The sequence below is a fragment of the Apis mellifera genome, linkage group LG13 (genome assembly GCF_003254395.2).
Source record: "Apis mellifera strain DH4 linkage group LG13, Amel_HAv3.1, whole genome shotgun sequence".
Lineage (NCBI taxonomy): Eukaryota > Metazoa > Arthropoda > Insecta > Hymenoptera > Apidae > Apis > Apis mellifera.
Window position 1 is genome coordinate 3,007,576 of NC_037650.1, and position 22,639 is coordinate 3,030,214.

At 40.0% G+C, this 22,639-nt stretch overlaps 1 protein-coding gene and 2 long non-coding RNA genes across 8 annotated transcripts; 2 read left to right on the top strand and 1 right to left on the bottom strand.

Annotated features, from left to right (window-relative positions):
* Nucleotides 1–163: 163 nt before the first annotated feature.
* On the top strand, nt 164–7,153 carry LOC113218535. Its single transcript, XR_407603.3, has 3 exons — nt 164–5,517; nt 5,589–6,958; nt 7,038–7,153. It is a non-coding gene; the product is annotated as an uncharacterized LOC113218535 (long non-coding RNA).
* A 269-nt stretch (nt 7,154–7,422) lies between these two features.
* LOC100576397 lies at nt 7,423–11,943 on the bottom strand. Of its 2 annotated transcripts, none has more exons than XR_119746.4 (3): nt 10,386–11,941; nt 10,034–10,300; nt 7,423–8,593 (listed from the first exon to the last, which is right to left on the bottom strand). It is a non-coding gene; the product is annotated as an uncharacterized LOC100576397 (long non-coding RNA). The 2 variants fall into 2 exon arrangements; XR_407601.3 differs by lacking the exon at nt 7,423–8,593 and adding an exon at nt 8,679–9,248 and having other exon boundaries at nt 10,386–11,943.
* A 1,059-nt stretch (nt 11,944–13,002) lies between these two features.
* LOC100577146 lies at nt 13,003–20,905 on the top strand. 5 transcript variants are annotated; one of them, XM_026444688.1, is made up of 6 exons: nt 13,003–16,878; nt 19,405–19,594; nt 19,672–19,906; nt 19,976–20,132; nt 20,220–20,381; nt 20,488–20,905. In XM_026444688.1, exons 1-6 carry the CDS (start codon nt 16,723–16,725, stop codon nt 20,641–20,643), a joined length of 1,056 nt encoding a protein of 351 aa, XP_026300473.1. In that variant the 5' UTR covers nt 13,003–16,722; the 3' UTR covers nt 20,644–20,905. The 5 variants fall into 5 exon arrangements, with proteins under 5 accessions (XP_026300473.1, XP_026300472.1, XP_026300474.1 ...); XM_026444691.1 differs by lacking the exon at nt 13,003–16,878 and adding an exon at nt 18,583–19,303; XM_026444687.1 differs by having other exon boundaries at nt 13,005–16,878; nt 20,220–20,629.
* Nucleotides 20,906–22,639: the final 1,734 nt, after the last annotated feature.

The following is a 22,639-nucleotide window of genomic DNA, read 5'->3' on the forward strand; positions in this document are numbered from 1 at the left end:
CGATTAGAAATAAGACACGCTTGATTGAAGAAAAAAAGAATTATCGAGATCTTCTTATCCGCAAAATGTTGAATATAATTTTCTTGGAGCGTAATTAAAGCAGAGGAGATTGTTAAATTCGTTGGATGGAATTTAGAATATATTATTTGTAATATTCGTGCATTTACCCTCCTTCAAAGAGGGGATCGTTATTATTCGTGGGAATCTCGTGGATAATCAATCTTCGAAGGATGATCTGATGCACAGAGAATTAAAAACCAGTGGATTCCATGACGTTTTTTTATAAAAATATTGACACGAGATTAGCGGCAGATGGATTTCGAGCGTCATTTCTTTTTATATCTCTTTCATAATAGTGTGGATGTATTAGTGAAACAAGCAAACGATAAGTTTATTAAATATTACAGTTGAAATATCCAATTGGAAAATAGTTTTCTTAAAAAAGAAATCAGGATAACAACTCTTTCAATTCGATCCAATTAATATTATCGAACGAATGATTTTTATTGACAATTTTCCTTTCCTCGCTCGAGAGATTAATATCCTATTTTATGAAGAGGAAAAAACGATTGTATCATAATGGAAATAAATAAATAAATATATATATAAAAGGAGAAATTCGGATGTAAAGGATCGTGGATCTCGGAAGCGGGTGTTCGTCACGTCGTCACGAATTCGACTTTCGAACGGATCCGCGAAATGGCTAAAGGTGATACGACCTCTGAACGATATCACTTTCGCTTGCAAAGATAGGCAAATTCCGTATCGCCGACCTGTGAACCCGCCTTTCCCTTCCGACGACGACACACCGCGCGATGATAAATATTCAAATATCCCGCACTCGTGACAGGGCGGCAGTTCCTTTTGTCTCGCAGACAAGCCGTACTCTTTTCTAATTAATTAATTGTTGGGTTCCACTTCCTATTTTCCAACCGCGATTTCCCACGCCGAGAGACTTTTTCTCTTCTTCTTCTTTTTTTTTCGACAAATTGGGAATGGAATGAAAGGAGAGGAAAAAATATATTTATACATTAGGAGTTTATCTAGAATCCTCCAAGTATTATCGAGCACGATAATACATTGTTTCTAGACTGCTTGGCACTCGGCCAATAAAAAATTATTTATTCACGATTACGACTTGTTAATACGACGCGTAATTAAATATATAAACAATATCGTGCAATAATTGCAACAACATCTCTGTTCGATAATAAAAATATGTATCGTCATCGGTTAAAGTCCGAGCGAATTTTTACATTTCACAATAGCACTCGAAAGTACAGGTGTACGTCGATAAACAGCGAATGGAATAGTTGATAAAGATATAAAATATAAATTACGCATCATCGAATCGATTCAACTTTTTAATTTCGAGACTCGAGAATTTTTATCCCCGATACCGTCCTAAATTAACACCTGATAAATGATAATATATATATATATATATATATATTATGTGCAGGTGCGTGAGGAGAAGGAATGGAAATAGGTTTACACGCGAGCCGATTTCACACATGTCGGGGCACGTGCAGCTGGGCGCAGACCGTGCGCATTTCTCCCTGGCATAACTCTCGATCGCGTGGGCAATGCCTTATAGGTATTGTGATCGACCGATTACAAAAGATCGGCGACCTCTTTTCAGATACAGACCGGCTCGGGATCCTGGTTGACGATTTGCTAACCGGCGATAAAGATCTATCTCGCGTGGTGCGGTCAACGAAACGAGAGTATTTTTTCTCTCTCTCTCTCTCGCGCAATTTTCACGAGAAAAATAAGAGATAGATTTTTATTTCGATTCAATAATAAATTGTTGTTCGAGAAATTCTTTCTATTAGCGGGAGGATGAATACTTTCTCGCGGCGGGTCGAGGAAGAAAACTCGAAGGCGGTTGGGAAGGGAGAAAGGGACGGAGAAAGAGGGCGAGGGGGAGCGAGGTAAAAGAGAGAGCCCCGTGACAGGCTCCGAAGAAGAGTTAAAAAAGAAATAGAGTGACGAGCGCGTGGAGGAGGGAAAAGGGGAAGGACATTAGAGCCGACCTTGAAAAGAACCTTGCAAGGCCGTTACGCCCTGGACCGTCTCGATCCGCTGCTTTCATAGGCCGGATCTCTCGTTTGAGATACGATACGGAGAAAGTCGGATGAAATCGGCGTTTTTTTTTTTTCACTCGTCTATTTTTTATCGACTCGAAGATCGATCTACGAGGAAAGACAAATTATTAATAACTCTATAGAAAATATATATGTGAATTAAATTCGAAACATCAGTGGGCATAATCTATTTTTTTTTCGATTTAATTTAAAACGTATATGTCACAGAAGAAAATATAATAGCATAGGTTACGATTTATCTTTGCTAGAAATAGAAAAAAAAGATAGCGATAAGGATAAGGCTGAGTAATTCACGTAATCGAGATATCTTATCGATGGATTTATCATTTATTATCGTTAGAAAGGTCGACTAACGTCCTAGAGAATCACTTTTTAATAGGAATTTAATTCAAAGCGTGACTATAATCATGCAATCAACGTAAGAGTTAATGAACAATTGCGTTTCATCGAGACGTCTATCAAACGTGATTCAATTCGATAAAACGAAGAACGTCAAGGTTAGCTCGATTTCAAATCGAAACGAATTCCGTCGCATCGGAGAATGGGGGACCGATTTTATGAAACAGGAATTTCAAGCTCGTTTCCTTGCTCGAGCTCGATGCACGATAGTTGCATCAACGTCCCATAAATATTCGTTAACCTCTAATAAGCGTTCCTTTTCATTCCGTCCTAACTATACCAGCTAGATAATAGTCTGCCTCTGTAATTACCAACTTACTCTAGGAGCCCTCTGGAGGTTAACTAACGAAACTAACCCGGAATACCGCGCATGCCCCGTTTTGAGATCTTCTCCGCTCGGATTCCCCCCCTCCCTCCAGTCTTTCCATCGAAATTTCGACCAGTCGATGTAAATAAAAGTCGGGGAGAAAATTTTTCTTCAATCGAAAAATAAGATAGAAACTATTGTGTATTATAGGACGTTGATCGGGCGTTACGCAAGATTTCGTTTGCTGTCGAGTTATTCGTCGAGTGGTTTATTTGTTGGGCTGGTGGGTTGGTTGGCTGCACGGCAACACGGCAACTGCGAAGACGATCGACCAGCCACGAACAAGAAGTAAAGGAGAACGTCCTTGCAAGGCCGGCCGCCGACGCCCGAGAGTCAAGCCTCTCTCTTTCGCTCTCCCTCTCCTTCTCTCACACACTTCGTCAACCTCTGTCCCTCTTTCGCCTCACTGCCTCGCTCGCTCGCTCGCTTCGTTACATTTCTCGCTCGCTTCGATTCCTGTCTCGATCCCACTTTCGATCCACGTATCCTCTACCGATCCTTCGTCTGCACGTTCGCCAGATTACACGCGGCTATGTAACATCCAACCTACCATCCTGTACCGCTTATATAGAAAACTGTCGTCTCACCTATCGCGAGCGTGGTTACCAACGCGCGCATCCTGCATTCCGATCTACTCTGGGGCCTGGATAGAAAAGCGAGCGGCAAGATCGCGTGAGAAAACCGGGAAGGATCGACTTAATTCGTTTGACGATGATTAGATACCGACTTCGTGGAAAGCCAAACCCTCGGTGCCTACGACCATTTCTCACGCTCACGTGAAAAGAAAAATGTTCTTTTTTTCCCCCCGATTTGGTCGACGATTATTTCCGTATTCATCCGCTAGGGGTCAGGTACGTACAAGAAAGTGAAAAGAAATGTGTCAAAGTTAAAATTCGGCATTGATCGAATAGATACTTGATACTCTACTCGATGAACAGATTGGTGGAAATTTTTCAGAATTATTTTTCGAAATAGTATTATTCTTTACGAGTGAAAACTTTTTATTATCAACATAACCTTTCAAAATTTGTCGCAGGAGTGTCGAGTTTTTCCCAAATGAATTTTTTATTTTAATCGAATTTACGACTATACATCGAATTCGATCTCATCCACGGAGAGACTTTCACGACTCTCGTTTCTTTATTCGATCGAGTGTTCGAAATAAACGTGGCGACGACAATACGGCCAAACGACCAAGGAATAAAATTTCTCGTGTATTATCTGTGTTCCTGTCACTGCACCACGGTGCACGGTCGGTTAAAAAATTATCCCTGGCCGCCCCGCCTGCTTCGGTTCCACCTCGTCGACGAATAAATTCACCGATAATGGTGTTACTACACGAGTTTTTTTCTTCCCCCCTCAATGCTTTCGTTTCGATATAAGGAATTTACTATCGTTGCGATATTTTGTAACAGTACTTTGCGGCTTACGATATATTTGCTATAAGTCAGCAGGAATGCTGTGAAAAGAGTGCTGAAAATGTTCCCCGTACGAATCTTCCACTTCTCGGAACGACGATAAACGTTAATTAACAAGACATCGACGTGAAGAAAGCTGTTTGTTCCCTTGTTTAGCGCGTATCAGTCACGTCGAGGCGTTAAACAAAAGTCGATGAACTTTTGTCGTAAATATAACCGTTCCGAAATTGTCTGCGTAAAATAACGCGTTACATGCTTGTCACGTATAAACGTTGCGTTCCATGGTGTCGATCAGATTTTCTCACGCATGACGAAACTGTTTATTCATTATCGTTACGGATGATTTTCCTCTTACACAGAGTATCTAAACTGAAATTACCATCTTGATTTTTGTTATTATTATTATTATTCGCAACGAGAAATATGTTTGAATGTTGGAAATTGAATTATTTCGAAGCGTATTCCATTTATCAATTTTTAGGTTATGTACGATGTACGTAAAGTCCGAAGATCATTCCAACTCGAATTAAAACTTTTCTATTCATCAAATATCGTGTTACATCAAGCAATATATAATTTCGAAAGAGCAAAATTGACTTTTTATCAATAATAATACGAAATAAAAAAAGTTAATATTGGAATACGACCGTTCAATAAATATTCGTTTTCCAAACGATTGCGAATAACATAACAGTATAATGATAAAAATCAAGACAATTTCGAGATTCTTGATAACACAAAACAACGGTCTCGACTTGAAAAAAACCTTCGGGTAAAAATTTCGCCCCGTTACGAATTTCGTCGCGAATGTCGACTCGTATCTCGTAGGTGTGCGAGAGTAACAGCAGCAAATGAATTTGCAGCACGGCCGCAAGTGGGCGCAAATCTATGAACGCGAACGCCACGCAACGGGCTGTTTCGCGCGGCCCACTTCGTGCTCCATCGCCGGCAGAAATGTGCATGTGCACTTGCGGCTTGTTGCGCAGCTCGGCTGCTGCTACTCTCGAAACTGTGGGGGCGTCGTGATACCGATCGATCAGACATATACACAACTACGTTGTGTGTCGCTCGCATGAATCGCGCTTTTATAAATAGGCGCGCATAGGTGTTTTAGCGCGCCTATAGGGGCTAGATTAGTATCTTTTTCTCTCTCTCTCTCCTCTCTCTCTCTTTTTCTTTCACGCGTTGCGCGCGAACGTGGGGAGGGGAACGTGGCAACCAAAAGGTAATTGCACGTCGAATCGAGTTGCCCTTTCCCACTCGCCTATTATTTAATCAACGTTTTTCTTCTTTCAGACGTTAAATATTGACATCGGTTAAACGATGTTATTTCTCGGTAAATCATTTTATCGATTATTGAAGAAACTTGGAAAGATATATTATCTGTATAAATCTATCCTTGGATATATATTGGATAGAGCTAGACTATGATGGATATCTTTGGAGAGCGATTTGTTAATACTCGAGGGGTGGAGGAGGAGGAGGAGGAGGGAAAAAAAGAAAGAAAAATACTCGCGGATAGGAATCTTCGCGACCTGATAAATCTCGAAGCGGCTCGAGGTTTCGATACGGTCTGTAATTACGGCGCGTAACGAAAGTGTTACGTGTAGGTGCTGCTCTTGGAAGCCTTGGGGCTGAGAATCAGGTATCTAAGGGCGTGCCCAGACCGAGACGACTTTTATTGTCGGCAATATCATTGACCGCATCTATATACACATTTTTCTAATCCTGCAAATGAATGATCGTTTGCCCGTTCGTTTTCGTGCCATAAGTAATCCACAAGACGTATCGTGGGAAACGAATGATTAGAAAAAGGAATTGAAAGATGGTTGTCCCGATTCCAAGCGAATCGCAGAGGAGGAGGAGGAGACATCTTTTTCTTTTATTTCGTCGCAACGAAGAAAGAAATGGAAAGTCAAGGCTAGGCGTTTAATTTAATATCAGATTTCTCCTCCCCTTTTTAAAGAATTTTAAAACTCGTGCAAACTGAAGCTCGATCACGGCTATTTTTAAAGACTTGTGGTGTTACACAAGATTAGTAATTAAAAAGTTGTACAATTGTAAAAATTGTAAAAGGCGTACGTGCACGAATAATCTTACTTGTCATGCTTGATGACCGTTAGATAAGATATTGAATTCGATAAAACGAACATTTCTTGGTAATCTTGAATAATCCTTTAGAAACAAGATATATATATATTTTTTTAAACAATTTAAATTACAAAACAAGAGGATTATTATATTTAAGAAAAAAAATCAAGCTTACTCTGATGATCCTCTGGTGATCTCTTGGATCGTGACCAACAAGAAGGAGAAACTCGAATCTGTGTAACGGATGGATAAACAGTGTGGCAAAAGGAATGGTAAAAAAAATATTCGAGACGCGATACACACACCGGATAATGTCCAACAAGAAACACCTCCTAACCAAATTGATTTATACTCTCGGGAATAATGTGACGTGTTACCATGGACAATCAATTGACTCGTGCTTCGCAAAGAAGTAAAGTGTGTCGAGTGTTAAAAGTTCGAATCGATTGCAATCGAATGGAAATCGATTAATCGAGAAGAAGATCGATCGATTGGAATTTTTCCTTTTCCTTCTTCTTTCTCTTCTTCTTTTTTTTCCAGAAACGGAGGAGCGTTAAAGTGGGCGTTTGAAAGAGGTGAATATAAGCATGATGAATATAACGTAACTGTGCTCGACTTGTACTCATCGTAACCCGGTGATTTGTGGCTTGGCAGGGAAGAAAAGTCGGGATCGACAACCACTGGATCTTGAAACGATGCAAACGTGTGGTCAGTTTAATAAGAGACTGAATATCGCATTACCTCTAGCCGTATATCGAGGTGTCCTGGATACGCTTGATTGTCATATTCTTTTCCAATCGAGTTCATGCAGAATTCAATGAGAAATACGGTCCAAAACGGTATAAATATGGATCGCTCGTCCAGGCGATCGAAAAATTAATCGATAAACGAAGAATCGATCTGCAGTTCCTGCAGTTAACTCGTTCAGGAAGCATCTGTTTATATCTATTTAGAAAAATTTAATCTGTTTAATTGATTTTTAGAAGATTTTTGTAAAAAGGAGAATCATTTTAAAGAGACGAGATCAAAGTTTCAATAATTTTTATTCATTTTTTTTGTGTACAGGTTTTTAATTATAAAATGTTTAATTTTTTTTAATATTTTTACATCATATTCGATTTCTAGGTTTGTGGAATAGAAGGAAGAATGGCGCGGTTTCTTCGTTAAAAATGGCTCAATTTCTCTGCGAGAAGAAATTTCCCTAGGAGTCATGTCACACTTATCTTCATTACTAGTGGCGCATTGGACAAAGATGTGTCACGTGACCAAGCTTCAGCCAGGCACTATATCGTGTCACGTGACGTGCTTTTGTCCAACGTGGCAGGTAATGGGGAAATTCGTCACAGAAAAATCGAACCATTTATCATTTTAGTGGTAAAAGAGATAGCGTATTGTCCCCTTTGTCTCATTGTGAAAAGTATCCTCGAATGAAATTGTTTCTAAAATTGAAAAAAGGAAAAGAAAGAGAGAGAGAGAGATTTTTGTCACTATTTATTTGTACAGATAAAAAAATTGTAAATGCATATAAACTTCGTTTCACGAGTTTAGCGAATTTTCTCTTTGGTGAATTTTGACGAATATTTAGAATATATCCCTATATCCGATTGATTGTATATATAATTAATATATACGCAGCATATGATATTTTTATATTTCGAGTGTGGAAAAAGGATAAGAATAATATTTATCGTAAAATACAAGAAAAGGGGGAGGGGAAGAAGGAATAAAAGTACAGTTATTCGGACAAAGGCTGCCCACATTTACCGTCAGGATACTATAAAAGCGTTTACTTGGTGCACACCCAGTTCTTCCTGCAGTTTATTATTATTGGAAACGGTTCAAGAAATCTCGTTGCTATGTAACGCGTTTACAGAATGACGGTTCATTTTTCTTTATCTTCTTCCACTGGTGCGATGTTTCTCGCAAAACCGTTATTAACGTTCAAGCGGCTGAGATTCTGCCATTTGTGCGTCGGGCATATGCAGGCTCTTAATGCAGGGACTCCTTTGAAAGATCGATTCCAGAGGTCAAACAAACGTAAGAGGTGCGTAAAAAAGGTCGTTAAGGCTTATTTATTAAGGTATAAGCAATTGAAATTTGAATATTAGACAAAAGCAAAAGGCGGTTTATCTTAATAAATCTTTATAATAAATAAACCTTAACTGTTACTTTTATATATCCAATGTTTGACCTCTATTATTTAGAAAATCCTGAAAAAAAAATTATCCTTTGAAAATATTAACCCTGTATATTTTTAATTTTAAAATTGCCAACTTATAATATATACGTAAATAAAAATAAATAGGATTAAGAAAATAAATATATAGAATTTCTATCTGCCGTTTCTCATAATTGTGAAAACAAGAAATATGTAATTCAATTTGATTTATTTAACCATAGTGTTAAAGACTGGTTATTTCCATTACAATCATGGTGAAAAAATAATAAATAAATTTATCATGGTAAGATAGAAGAAATGTGATTCAGATTCATAGCTTAATGATTTAAAATTCCCCATGAGGGAGAACGATTTATAAGAAACTATTCCTCAAAAGATTCATTGAAATGCATATTGTATTGATCACGCATTTAACGCTTGGATGCTAACTTGGATATCGAAATACTAGGCTACTAATAGAAACAACGAGATCTTCGACAGGTGATATACATATCCTTTCGACTATAAGCCGTGTCAAATAAAATATGTTACACCCGCATATGGGACACGGATCTCGCGTTACATGCCAGCCACACCGCAAGGTCATCGATAGATCCAACGATAGATAATCTAACGCATAAATGTGGCCAATGACAAAGCAGAGTTCGACTCTTCTCTCTTCAACCCTTTCCTCAAAGAACTAGTTCCTTAAAGAAAAAAAAAAAAAAAATCAAAGAGACAGAAATGGAATTTGCAAATTTTATTTTCCAAGTTGTGCGTCGTATATTATAAATATATATCGATCAATTTCTCGATCGCGAGAGGAAGCGATAAATAGAAGAGAGAGAGAGAGAGAAAAGAAGTTGGACGAGTTGGTAAAAGCTATCTCGAAGGCGCGAAAAGAATGATTCATTGACGAAGGCTTGGCGATGTATCGCGTCAAATCGGCACCATTGATCTGCCTTTCAGGATGCAAGTGGTTAAGTAGTTGGTGCGTTAACGAAGAGCGACAGTTCACTGTTATCAAAAGACTTTGGTATGATAGTCGGTAAAAGTCTAGTAGTAAATTACAAGATCGAGCCGTGGCAGAGATGCATTGCCTTGACTCGTCCTTGTATGGAACGAGTATTCCTCGTATCACGGATCAATCGTGTGAAATTCCAATCTCGAACGAAGATGTGTGATGAAAAACTCGAGTATATATTTGATATTTTAATTATAAATAAAGTCGAACATTTGATCGTACGAAATATGAAGGAAAAATTCGTGCAAATCAGGAAAAATTTAAAACTTTCTTTTTTCTATCCTCTAATAACTTTTGAAACAATGGACTCTTGGAAAATTATTATATATTTTTAAATTCTATTTATCAAAGAAGAAAAAAAAGTTAACTATATCTAGTAAAATTTAATTATTTCTTCTTTCATATTTTAGTGTCTTATTATTTCGGCTTTTCACATTTTAACTCATTGTAATTGCAAAATGTACTTACTCTACTATTGGTTGCATCCAGCAAGGAACGATGAAAGAATTCGCTATCAACATTTCTATCCAGAAATCTCGAGCCGGTATTTAAGACGAATATCTTGCATTCCTCTCTATTTACACGGTGAATCTGGGGACCATAGACAGAATCAAAGGAACGAAACCGCAGCACAACAGCAGCAACAACCAATAAGTAACGATAGAACATTAACCTGCCTCGACAGTGGCAGTGCACCATAAGACACGTTGGATGTATAAAGCGCTTGGGCAATACCTACAAATAGAAGTCGTAAAACAAGCAAGGATCCTGTTGCTCGCTACTTTATGCGTCTACCACTAAGCAGCACCACTGTACACACCGAGAATTTTCTTCCATAGCACTTTGAAAATGATTTCTTTCTTTTATCTTCTCATCCAGAAGGATGATTCTTTGGAATTTTAGGTTAGGTTAGTCGATTGAAGATATTATCTTGAAGATTATACAAAATCACACGTGTACCTGTCGAGGTATTTATACGACTAATTATATCATTACGGTAAAGGTAACATATTTCATTGGTAAACTTTCCACTCGAAATTCCTCTGTGCAGTGACGCATAACGTGAACACCGATTTGCATATTTGAAAGTGAACGAGTGATTTCTGCCCGAAGGGAATGCGACACAAACTTTAAACTTATGTCACGTCGACAATTTTTAAGGCATTCGAGATTTCTCGCAAAAAGGAAAGAAAAAAGAAAGAAGAAAAACGCACGTGCGCACGAGCAAAATCGCTCACTCTTGAACGTGAACCTGAATATATTTTTAGAGCTTGTTTTCACGCGTGAAAAATAATCGTACGACGTAACCTCACTCTACTCTTACGCCACCTGTCCATCGAATCTTACGTTACACTCCTAAATCCTGATTGGCTTGTTGCAATCTTTCCAGATATCGCGTCTCGTTCTACTTCGTACAACGCTATCTTCACTCACCGTGACTCGATCCATAAAGAGATAGAAATTATTCGCGAATTTGTTTTAAAAATTATCTCGAAAAATAAGAGAACAAGCGTCGATCGAAGACCGATTCTAGACACTGGGAAACACGATCCACGCGTGTAGAAGCGCATCCTCGATTTTCAATTTTTGCCAGCGGGCAAAGACTTAAGATACCACCAAATAAACCAGTCAACGTCTCGACAGCGGCGTATACCACCGACAACGCGGTGCATACCACCGCGTGGCAAGGGCCTAACAAGCACGAGTCTTCGAGGCAAGGTAACACGAGAGGGCCACCAGCGTCGCCAAAGTCTCCGGTTTCGAATTTGTCTAAAGTAATTAAAACCCTGCACGAGGCTTTGCCGCACGCGTTATGCTTGCAAATCGACGTCCCTCACGAGGGTGGGTTACACCTTTCGCGAACATCACCCTGAAGATTTTAAAACGGTGGTGATGGTGGTGGTGGTGGCCAGGCTGGTTACTGGCTCTTCTGACCTGAGTTATAGAAGGGTCGAGGAAGGGTATAACCCTTCCACGTAACGTTAGAACGTTGGAAAAAGAAAAGTCGCGAGATTTATCGCTTCGAAGAGAAGCTGGAAAAAGGAGTTCTTTCTTTCTTTCTTTTTTTTTCCACCTTCGTACGAGAGAACGACAATGGGAAGAAAATGAGAGAGGAAAATAAATGGTCACCTGTTTAACAAGCTACCTCGGTCAAGCCAGGATACGTGATGTCACGTGTTGTGTCTCACCGTTACCTCGAGAATTGTATGCAGAGGAGGAATTCGATTGTCTCCAAATTGAGGAGCACTTATCTCGGCACGTGACTCCGCGTCGTCGGAAAGGCAAATGCTTCGTCTTCTCTTCTTTTTATTTTTTTTCCCTCGTGTTCGATGTAAACCTTCTTTGGATCAATAACGAGATATAATTAAGAATGGAGATTTGGAAATTTATTTGTCGTTCAAAATTGTTGATTGATTCGAATCGACGACGATTGATTAATCTCGAAAGAATTATTATCTTTCGAATGATCGGAGAAAAAAGGGGGTTATCGAGGTTCGACAAACTCGCTCTTTAAATCCTTTTGTGGAGTGGATGGCACGCCCCGAACCATGCCTGGCATAACACGAACTGGCTTTCTTGGAAGAAGAGAGGAGAGACAAAGGCGAGCCGCGCCATAAGTAATGCTACGAATCCGCTGGTATGCGAGATATTTGTCCATTTGCTTTTACAATCACGTACATATTAATCGAACATTTGAAACGAACACGTGTATGTAAGGGCGGTTTAATGGAACGTAAGTAAATCTGGAATCGTTTCCTTGACAGAATTCTCTTAATTCCCTGATTTAGACAGTCTTTCGACTAATGCAATTCCATTATTATTACGATCGAATAATTTATTTTTTCCTTTTCTTTGAAAGAAATTTTGAGAGCGAAAAATACAATCCAATAATCGATCGATTTTTCGAAAATTCACGGAGCTGATTTTGATTGAGCGTTGATTCACGTTGGCCATTACGAAATGGCAAAAGCAAGCGTAAAAGTAAGGCGTGGGTGCCGCGATTATCGAAGGCACCCCTTGCGGATGAAGATGTCAGCCTTCTGACGTCTCTACAATAGAGTATAAATTACCGATGTTAGGAAACGATGATGACGACTGCTGCGGTAGCGCAAATTCCTGTCGTATAATATATCTGCACGTATTTAGTGTATGCATCGACGATAAACGTCATCCAAGGTTCCTTTCTTTTTTTATTTTTATCAGCCTCGATTCGAATATTCCCAAAGCACGCTTGCTTATATACAACAATTTCCTAAAAATTAATAAATCATCCCTCCAAATCCTCGAAATTGTAAATTGGATCAAAAGTATCTCAATAAATTTTTCCACCTTTAAAAATCCAACTAACTATAAATATTTTCAGATTCTCTTCTATAAATAATTTTAATTAGAGAGAGAAACGATGAATTGTGCAGATTTTGTCCAGCAAAAGTCTCGCAAATAAATCGTGGAAAAAACGGCTGGCAATTTCGTTGCAAGAGCGTTGTTCGCAGTTGAAAACGTGGGCAGCTCTCGGTGTGGCAATATGGCGCCGTGCCCGGCCGTCCTTCCGTCCCACCTATAACGCGTAAAATGGGCATTGCGGTTAATTAACGAGCATTACGTTAAGGCGGCAATCTGCATAATTAGCGGCCCGCGCGTTATGCACATTCATCATTCGAATATCGCGTGTGTTTATCGTTTACCGGCCAATTTATCCGTTGGAGATTTTTATTCGGTGCGAAATAACCGTTTAAAAAGCGTATCATTTCTAATGATATATCTCGAGGCCGGGATTATCCAAGTTCTCGATCGAACGGTGGAGGAATAAAGAAGTCGTGCTCGTAATTGTTGCCAGAGAGAGAGAAGAAAGTGAATCGGGCGTTGAGATTCACGTGGCGGGGGTAGAGGTGGAAAGAGGAGCAAAAGGAGTAGCTGGAAAGACACCGACCCCCTTAAGCGAGATTCCTACCGGTTACTACTACCTTCTACTACGTCTACCTGTTATTGCAGCCACGGAGCCGCATTCCAGCTAAATCTAAATGCCTGTGTCACGGCTCGCAATAATCCTAATGGCAGGTACACGATGTTCCTGCTTCTGGGCGACCGTTTTCCACGGATACCTCCTTCCTTCTTTTTTCGCGCCAAAACCACTCGCTTCCACTTTGAATCGTGAGATAAGAATATATATATATATATTTGAGAGGATAAACTCTCATTGATGAGATGTCGAGAGCGAAAGTTCTCTCTTTCGAACGATTAAGAATCGAGTTACAGAAATTAGAATTGAATAAATTGCTATTTTTTTTTATTAAATTATTATTAGATCTCTAACTGTGTATGGAACGCGGAAGAATATTTCGCGAGTTACCATTAATTTCCTCGGAAAAATAGATAAACGAGAAATATAACTCCGAGGAGGAGTTATCTTGGACCGAAAAGGAACTAACTTGCCGACGTTGGCAAGTTATCCCGTGTCCGTTGATATCGTAACGATCGTAATGATAAATCAAGGCACGGGCAAGGTTTCGAGATATCGAATGATAAAAGTCGAAGAAACCGAGCACGAGTCACGATTATAGCTCGGGCAAAAGCCTCCTCCTCCTCCTTTTCGTTCCCTGATAATAAGAACGTTTCGAGGGGGGGGGGTTAATCAGGGTTCGGTGCAGGGTTATCCTGCGCCACAATGCATCGAACGGAGTTGGCGCATCCGTCGCGTAAGTGGATCTACCTAATGGCTCTTACGTGACAACAACATTTAGATGGTTGCCGTGCGATAAGTTGGGAGAAAACTGGAGCTTCGACTGTATGTGCATAATAAAGGACTGTGTAGGTAAAAAAAAAAGGATATCGAGAAAAATCTTCATCCAAAGATTGCAATCAATAATAAAGGCTCGTTTTGTTAAGTATAAGATAAATGTGTAATCTTGATTTTATCGTTCTAGTGGTTTCAAGAGTATTTAAGGAGACATTGAAAACTGGGTTTAATTAGTCAATGAGTTTTATCGTAATTATTTCTTTATTTCTTATGTAATTTATAATTGTATCACGAAATGCAATTATATATCGAATAGTAATTGATCGATTTTCTGGGTTTCATCTCGCGAGGGTTGCTAAGAAAATTTTGTACAAAACGAAAGGAAATTGTCGAGTATTAGATTAGATCTGCCTTTATTCTCATCTCGTGCAACGTGACATTTTCTCGTGTAAGCCAATCGCAGCCTGCTCCCCATGATTCCTTAATTATGACTTGTGCAACTCGAATTTAAATGCAATAATTATAGAAAAGACGCGATCTTAAAACGGATTTCCAATTTAAATTTGTCCGATTCAAATTAATCAACTCGAAGATTTTTAAAAATCTACGCCATATAAAAACACAGTATATATATAATACCCATAAATATTAATTCTTTTCGTTCCGCCAATCTCGAAGACATTTCTTTTCCTTCGAATCTCACCGAATAGATCTTTTTCACGTCTCGCGTTTGTTTCTCGTATCATCCGACGGGCTAATCATCCCGTTTCGGTGATCGCATCCGCGATACCTCTTCGTTTTTCTGCTCGCGCAACGTCCAACCGCGTGCACTTACTTTCTTCGGCCTCGATCGGCCCCCTTGCGGGAGCCTCGCTTACGTATCGCTTTCGCAATCATTATTAGACGTTGTTGCGCAAGCGCGAGCGGCAGAAGAGAGAGGGAGAGAGGGAGGGAGGGAGAGGGGAGGGGAGGGGGTCTGTCCTATATGAAATATCGCCCGCATTCAATCTCGGCCGCGGATACGTTGTAATTAGCGTGCAAGACACTGCAACAGCCTCTGGAAGCCGGAGCCTCTAACGTGGCGTGAACGCGCGATAACGCGGCTCGCAGGACACGCTCCGTGGTGTGTGTGTGTGCTGGAAAAATTCAGATGCCATTTCAGATAGGTGGGGAAAGGAGAGATTCGCCACACGTGCGAAGTGGAAAGTGTTTAACGCGAGCCAGACTCGTGACAAAGCGATCATCTCGCCTTCCCATCCTCCCGATGTTGTATATCGTTCGCTCGCTTATATATAATAATAAGTCATGCGGATTCGATTCGATAGCGGCCAGAAGATAGATACGGCGAGAAAAGGCGAGAGAGCTTTTCCTATTTAGAGATTCGACGTGACCGATAAATCTTTCCCGCGTGGAATGTGGATATATTGAAGGAAAAGGGGGAGGGGGGAAAGAAGAAAGGATAATTGCACGATGAGGAATATCGAGGAACGATGATCTAAGATGAACGTTCGTTGCGTTGTAAGGGGAGGCGCGTTGACAGATGGTTGAGGGAAACGAATTCTCTGTTACTTGGTTATCTACGGTCGGTACATGATCGAGGGTATTAAGAAATTAATTTTTCGTTAAATTAAGGACGCAACGTAGCGTCGGTAAAAAAGGAAGATGAAGGGAATTTATATATTTCTGGGAGGAAGGAAACTGATCCTTCATGAAATTATTTATATAATCCTCTTTCTTTAGTTTCGAATTTAAAAAATCCAAATTCTATTTCAAACGAATGACGAATGATTATATTGTACAAGTTTGATCAACTATTATTATTTGAACAAATATAGACGACGGAGATGGGAATTTCTCTCTTCTTTTCCCTGTACATTTTCAAAGATTTCAATCTTTATCGAGTCGCACGCGTTATTCCACGAGAAACGAAATGCACGTCGCATTCCATGGAAAAACGTCAAACGTTTCCAGTGTGCTAAAAGTTCGTAGGTTATCTTTCATCGTTGACCCGACACGTCGACACAACGTGTTCTTCATCGAGTGCCAACTCAATTAACGCGATCACGACAACGATAAATCGTTTTATCCCTTTCGTACGATACCCTTCCTTCCTCTTTTCCCCTCGCGGGCCACGCGATTCGAGCGAACAGGGAGTTAAAAGAGGGCGACACGTACATAACCAGGAATAAGCGGAAAACAAAAGAAGTTAAAAAAAAAAAATCCCTTTTGAACACGAGAGTTCTAGCTGCTGCTGCTGCTGCTGGCTAGAATCCATTAGAAAGCAAGTTAAAGAGAAGTTTCTCCTATTACGAAATCTATTCACACTCGTTTCATAATTTACGCGCTGCTTTATTTTCTTTGTAACGGTTTCGAACAATCCGATTAAGTAAGCGCGACAATCTTTCGAACAAAGAGGCGCATGCTTAAATATAGCCCAACGGCCGGGCTAAGTTTATCTTTATTGAGGTTTATATACCGGTCCGTGTCGACCTCGTTGCTGTACAAAGTAGCTTGCCTGTTACGCGTTCCACCATCTCCCCGACGACAATTTTTCACAATTGATAATTATCACACTGTGAGAGAAAGGAACGAGAATTATTTAATTCCGAATTATTCCGATATTTTTGATTATTCTTTTCCTTCTTTTTATCCAGAACGAAATATCGAGAATATGAAAATTATCCTCTCCTTTCATATTTAATCATAATTATTTAAGATAATGAAAGAGTTGCGTGAAAACAAAAGCAAGTTTTTATCGAAGGTGGATCCGAGAAAAAAAGGGTCACGGTGTCTGTGTTTAACCATACTTTGGCTCAACACATACTGTGGATACACAGTCGGATAAGTAGCGAGCGATAATTACACGCGCCAAGTGTAAAAATACAAACGATTCGAGCAGTGGCTCGAAAAGTTTACGCGTGGAATAAAATGAATATATAAATGTTTCGCGCGGGATCTTTGAAAAAGAGAAAAGGAAAAGAGGAGGAAGAAGAAGAAGAAGAAGAAGAAGAAGAAGAAGAAGAATTGGAAATCGCGGTGTTGACAAGACGTGTATCCATCGGTAAATCATTGACCGGGCACACACAAGTTGGTCACGAGCGATGACATGTTTCGTAGCCCCCTATCAGGACGAGTCTATTAAATCTGCAACAGGACGGAATGTCTGCCACGGTCATTACCATTCCGCCAAGTCGTAAGTTATCTTCGCTGACAGTGGGCGCGCATAGAAATGTCTTCGGCCGTGATACCTTCTGACTTCTTCTTCTTCTCCTTCTTCTCCCCCTTCCCCTTCTTTTTCTTCTTCTCCTCCTCCTTTTTCCCTCCTCTTTTTTCCTCTCCTTCCTTTTCTCGTGGCTGTCTTTGGTCGCGCTGTCAGCCGCCGACATCCATATCAGTCTTTACGCTCCAGATAGCCAGAATCTTTTCACTTATAAATCTAACCGATAACTCGAAACGAATCCCGTTTCCCAAGAATTTTCGATCACACGTTCCATTGTCGTTCCATTTTCCAACCATGGAGATATCCTATCGCCTATTCTATCTCCTTCTCCCTAAATATATATAGTGTGTATTTTAAACGAAAATCCTTCGTCGTTCAACTCGGATTTTGCCAAGCCTCGACTCTAACAGATTCGCGGTGGTATTTCGAGGGATTGGGGGAAGGGGAGGGAGGTTATACCGATCCGTATAAAATTTGCATCGCATTCCAAGGCAAAACCCTTGCCAGCTCCGCCGAGTAATAGCGTAGTCGTGCATCGTAGGTAGAGATCTTTGAGGAGATCTCACCTCGGCACCTCCGCAAAACTCCGCGAACACACGAATGTAATAAAAGAAAAGAAAAGGAAAGGAAAGGAAAGGAAAGAAGAGGAGAGAAAAGAGTTGAGGGGAGGGGAGAAAAGGAAGGAAGGAAGGAAGGAAGGAAGGAAGGAAGGGAGGAGGGGAGAGGGGGCAGGAAGGTAGATGGAGGGGGGACCGCGGCCCTCGTTTCGTTTCGTCTCCCCGTTTCGAGCGTCCCCTCCCTCCAATTCTCCCGCGACCATAAAGGTTTGTGTTGTGTGCGGCCGGATCGCCGTCGAGCCGAACGGTAAATCAAGATGGTTGCTTTACGTAATGGAGTTGCACTGGCTACATCTTAATTAGGAAAAATCTGGGAGCACATCCGTTTCCAACTCGCCGATCCTAGCCGCAGTTAAGACGCCCATTGCATTCTCATTAACCGTCTCGCTTTTGAATGCATCCTATATATATATATATATATATATATATATATATATATATATATATATATATATATATATACTGAACGGCGGATCACTATTTATCTTTCGAGCCTCTTGTTTCGCAGAAGAAAGTTCGAGTTGCGTTCGTATATAATAATAATAATAATAATGATACAATTGCACGAGGCTTTTACTTGCATCGGCACGTTTATGTATTTTATTAAATGGAAAGTGAGGAGATGAATTGTCGATAAATTAATTTTCTTCGTTTTTCTTCTTATCATCAAATTACCTTCCATCGATATCATTTCGCATTCGGTTTAAAAATTATACTTTTATAAAAGTTTGCGATAAAATTTGACAAAAGGAACGAGATGCAATTATAATAAGATACACAGTTATTCGCGATATATTGGCGGGTTTGAAACATGGTGCGCCATTTTGAGAATTTTTATCGATCGAAATTGTCGCTCGAAGAGATTAGAACGAGTTGTATTAAAGTCAACAAGTTCGTTCCGGTTCGTGTTCGGTGATACGTTCGCGTACGTGATCATGATGGATATATCGCGATCGTTCGTTGTCGAAATTTTTCCGAATTCTCTGCAGGTTACTCGAGAATTTTAAACGCTGGTTTTCAGCCCCCCTTGGTATGCCAAGATGAGTGTTAATCTAAATTTACGTTAAATATCCGATCACACGTGTTAATCAATTAATTTGCGAAACAAAATGGCAACGGAGACAAGTGGCGAGGTCTCGTGTCTCGAGCGTCTCCATCAAGAAGTACGAAACGTCATTTTTCCATTCCATCCATAACCTTCACCAACAACACCTCCTCCGCACACACACCATTTCACCGTGCACACATGTTGTTACCCGCGTAGGCTTTTAATTGTCTGGATACATTCCCGAACAAAATCGTCGAATTGAACAGCTTCGTGAACGAGTATATGCCGGAATCCGTGAAGAGTAACAAATACGACGACACCATCCCCATCGAGGGTAAAGTCAAGTGTCAATCGACCATATCCACCTCGAAAAATTGCGATCTAAACAGTGTTTCGGACTATGGCGGTAATTATCAATGTTAAAATTCACGTTTCCGTTAATAATCAGGAATCCTCCTTTCACTATCACTGGTTCCTATATAGTTTCGAGTTACTATTCTCTGTCGATGTGTGATCGCAGTCGATCCCGACACGGTATTTGCAAAAGGAAATACTATCGATCCCGAGGGATAACTGGTTGCAACGTGCGTCGAAGGCCAGGACCGCTTGGACAACTGTTGGCATTTTTATTCAGCACCCTGGCCACGTGCACGAAAAAGATCGTCATAGCCCCGTCCCAGTACATCGTGGACAACATAATCCCGACGTTTTTCCAAAGGTGGGTGATATAACGAATAAAAAAAAAAAAAAAAAAGAAAGAAAGATAACCCATATATCTCTTTGGAAGGAGAGAATTGAAGAACGCACAATGCGGGCCTTCGTCGAACTGGAGCAGTTCCCTTTCCACTTACGTGACCACGTTGAAGAAAGACACGACGGTGATCGGGAAGCTGATCGATATTATGAGGCCCACTGTAGTGAAACTCATCACCGACACAACGATCGTAATGAATTCCCCAAATTCCTTTATTTTAATTTTCTTTTCCCGATGAAGAAACGCGGTGTGAAAACCTTCCGATCAACCATTCCAGTTGAAACGATGGCTCCAAGCGATCGCCTTGGCTACCGCGTCGCCCCCCATCGAACTAACCAATGCGACTCGCAACACCGAGACCATCGATTGTTGGGCATACGAGCTGTTCTTTCATCTCAAGTACCTTCAAGTGAATCGCGCGCGACGGACCACCGACAAAGTAAATCCTTGCTTTTTAACCAACCAAGATTCCCCCTCCCCCCTCTCCGCCTTAATTGCAATCTTATCGTATGAAACTCCTCCCCCCTCTCTTCGTTTCGTCGCAGGTGATAGCCGAGACCGAGTCGAAATCGAACGACGTGATCCACGCAAACCTGTGGCACCGTTTGGTACAGCTTCGCGACAATTATATCATTCTGTACGAAACATTGCAGAACTACGATAAAATTCGCGGCATCGAGTCGGAGAAACAGAAAGAGTGATGAAAAGCGAGAAAATTTTACTCACGTAACTGTCGAGAGAATATATGTATATACATATATATATATATATGTGTGTGTATTTATATATATATATGTATATATTATGTACAAGCTATAGTCGGCTCAATGCAATTTAAATTTCCATCGAATAAAAGAAACGTAGAATTCGTTCTAATTCTCTCGCAGTTTTCCAAGGTACGTTTTTAAACGCAAGCTGTAAACGCCAGTAATAGTTTCTAGTCTTAGAGTAGAGAGAAGGGCCGCCGGTCGAGAGGCTCTCGACCGTTCGTTTCGACACGATTGAACCGACATGGCACGCTATTGTATAATCTAACATTTAAACTTCGTGCCGAGGAAGGGAACACAGAACACGCCGGACAGGCGTTCGGGAATTTTTATTTCACCGAGATTGCACCACACACGACCCGCAATCACCTTCTATCGAGATCCATTTTTCCACTCGAGCAAACTAGCGCAACCTACTTTGCCGGATAAAAAAACTGTAAAAATCGTCGGTTTTTTTTTTTTTTTTTTTTTTTTTTACCCCGACCGAATAGGTTACAAACAATTGATATACGTTTGTACGCGGGATTAACAGTTTCAGTGGCAATTTCGATTGTAGAGTATTTTTAATACAGAAAGACGAAATGGAAAAACTTAATTTGATGGAGAAATTTTTCGTTCGCCGAAAAAACGATTTTATGTAAGAAAGCAGAAGCACCGAGGGATAACGAATTAATCGATGTAAGGAAATGTACGTTTAATTAGATTTCGTTAAACTCGAGTTACAATTGTCAACGTAAGTGCAACTTATTAAAATTCATCTCGATTCTTTAATACATTCGAGATTTTCGATAAATATAATAAAACTCGAAAAACGTTCCTTTAAAATTCTGTCTTTAATGATGCTTCTATAATAACTTCCTGGAATTTGTGTCTATGCACTCTCTTATTCACTCTCTCTTTAGAAACACTTAGAAACTACTTACGTATATTTGAAAATAACTTTATAACACTTTTCTGAAAACAGAAGAGTTTGGAAAACACTTGATCGTGAGATTTCCAATAATTCAATACCTTTATGAAACACTTTCCACTAATCTCGAATGTGTTAATCATCGTTCTTTTCACAATGTGCTTTCATTGTAATCACTCGACACGAAACATAGGTAATAAAACGTAGCTAGAAGGCGCAGTGGATTTTAAGTTGTATCCAGCCAATTCTTCTATTCCCACGATAAAGATACAGGCAAATCTTTCCTTCCCTCGAAGTCGAGGGAGTGTCGGTAAACATCACGATAATTGTACTATAATCAATGGAGAAAAAGGAGCCATTCTCGAGAAAGAGGTTATATCGTTCCGGATGCAAAACTCTCGAATGGAAATCCGAATGTGGAAAGCACGATTCTTCGTTAGGAAGAAGGAGAAATGAGAAACTGTCATCTCCGAATCGATGTATTCTTAAATGATTTTTTATCAAATCAAACGCCCAAGTCCAAGATACAAATCGATAAATGTCACTGGCAAGACCGATTGCAACGAGCGTGATCGCAAACTCGATGGCACGAGCATCACGATCGACTCGACGAGATTAACACGAGTTCGCAAAGCGATTCCCCGCGATATTGACTATGATGAATACAACTGTCAATCGTCCAGACGTTCGTAAAACAACTCTCGTAGATGTTATTGCGCTATTAATATCGAGATATAGGCGGTATTAACCCTTTGCACTCGCCGAACGATTTTAATACAGAAATGCGGAATAAAGTTTCAGTGACAAAAATTAACAGATTATTGTATTGTTGTTATTTAGATAAAAAAAAAAAAAGAAGAAAAATAACATTTATTTCCTCCAATAGGATTAATTCCAAGGGCTAGTTAAATTCCCTAGCTTCGCACTATGAAGATAGGGAAACTAGTTGGGAAAATTAGTACCAACTTTTAAAAAAATCTGTCCCTTCGTGTTTTTTTCTCTTCGCTCGTTGATTATTAT

What these genes read in the sequence shown, in the direction of transcription:
- LOC100577146 (XM_026444687.1), top strand. Translation starts at nt 16,723, where the DNA reads ATGCTTAAATATAGCCCAACGGCCGGGCTAAGTTTATCTTTATTGAGG. An exon ending in CAATTGATAATTATCACACT is followed by an intron (nt 16,879 to 19,404) that starts GTGAGAGAAAGG and finishes TTACCCGCGTAG; the next exon opens with GCTTTTAATTGTCTGGATAC. An exon ending in TCATCACCGACACAACGATC is followed by an intron (nt 20,133 to 20,219) that starts GTAATGAATTCC and finishes CAACCATTCCAG; the next exon opens with TTGAAACGATGGCTCCAAGC.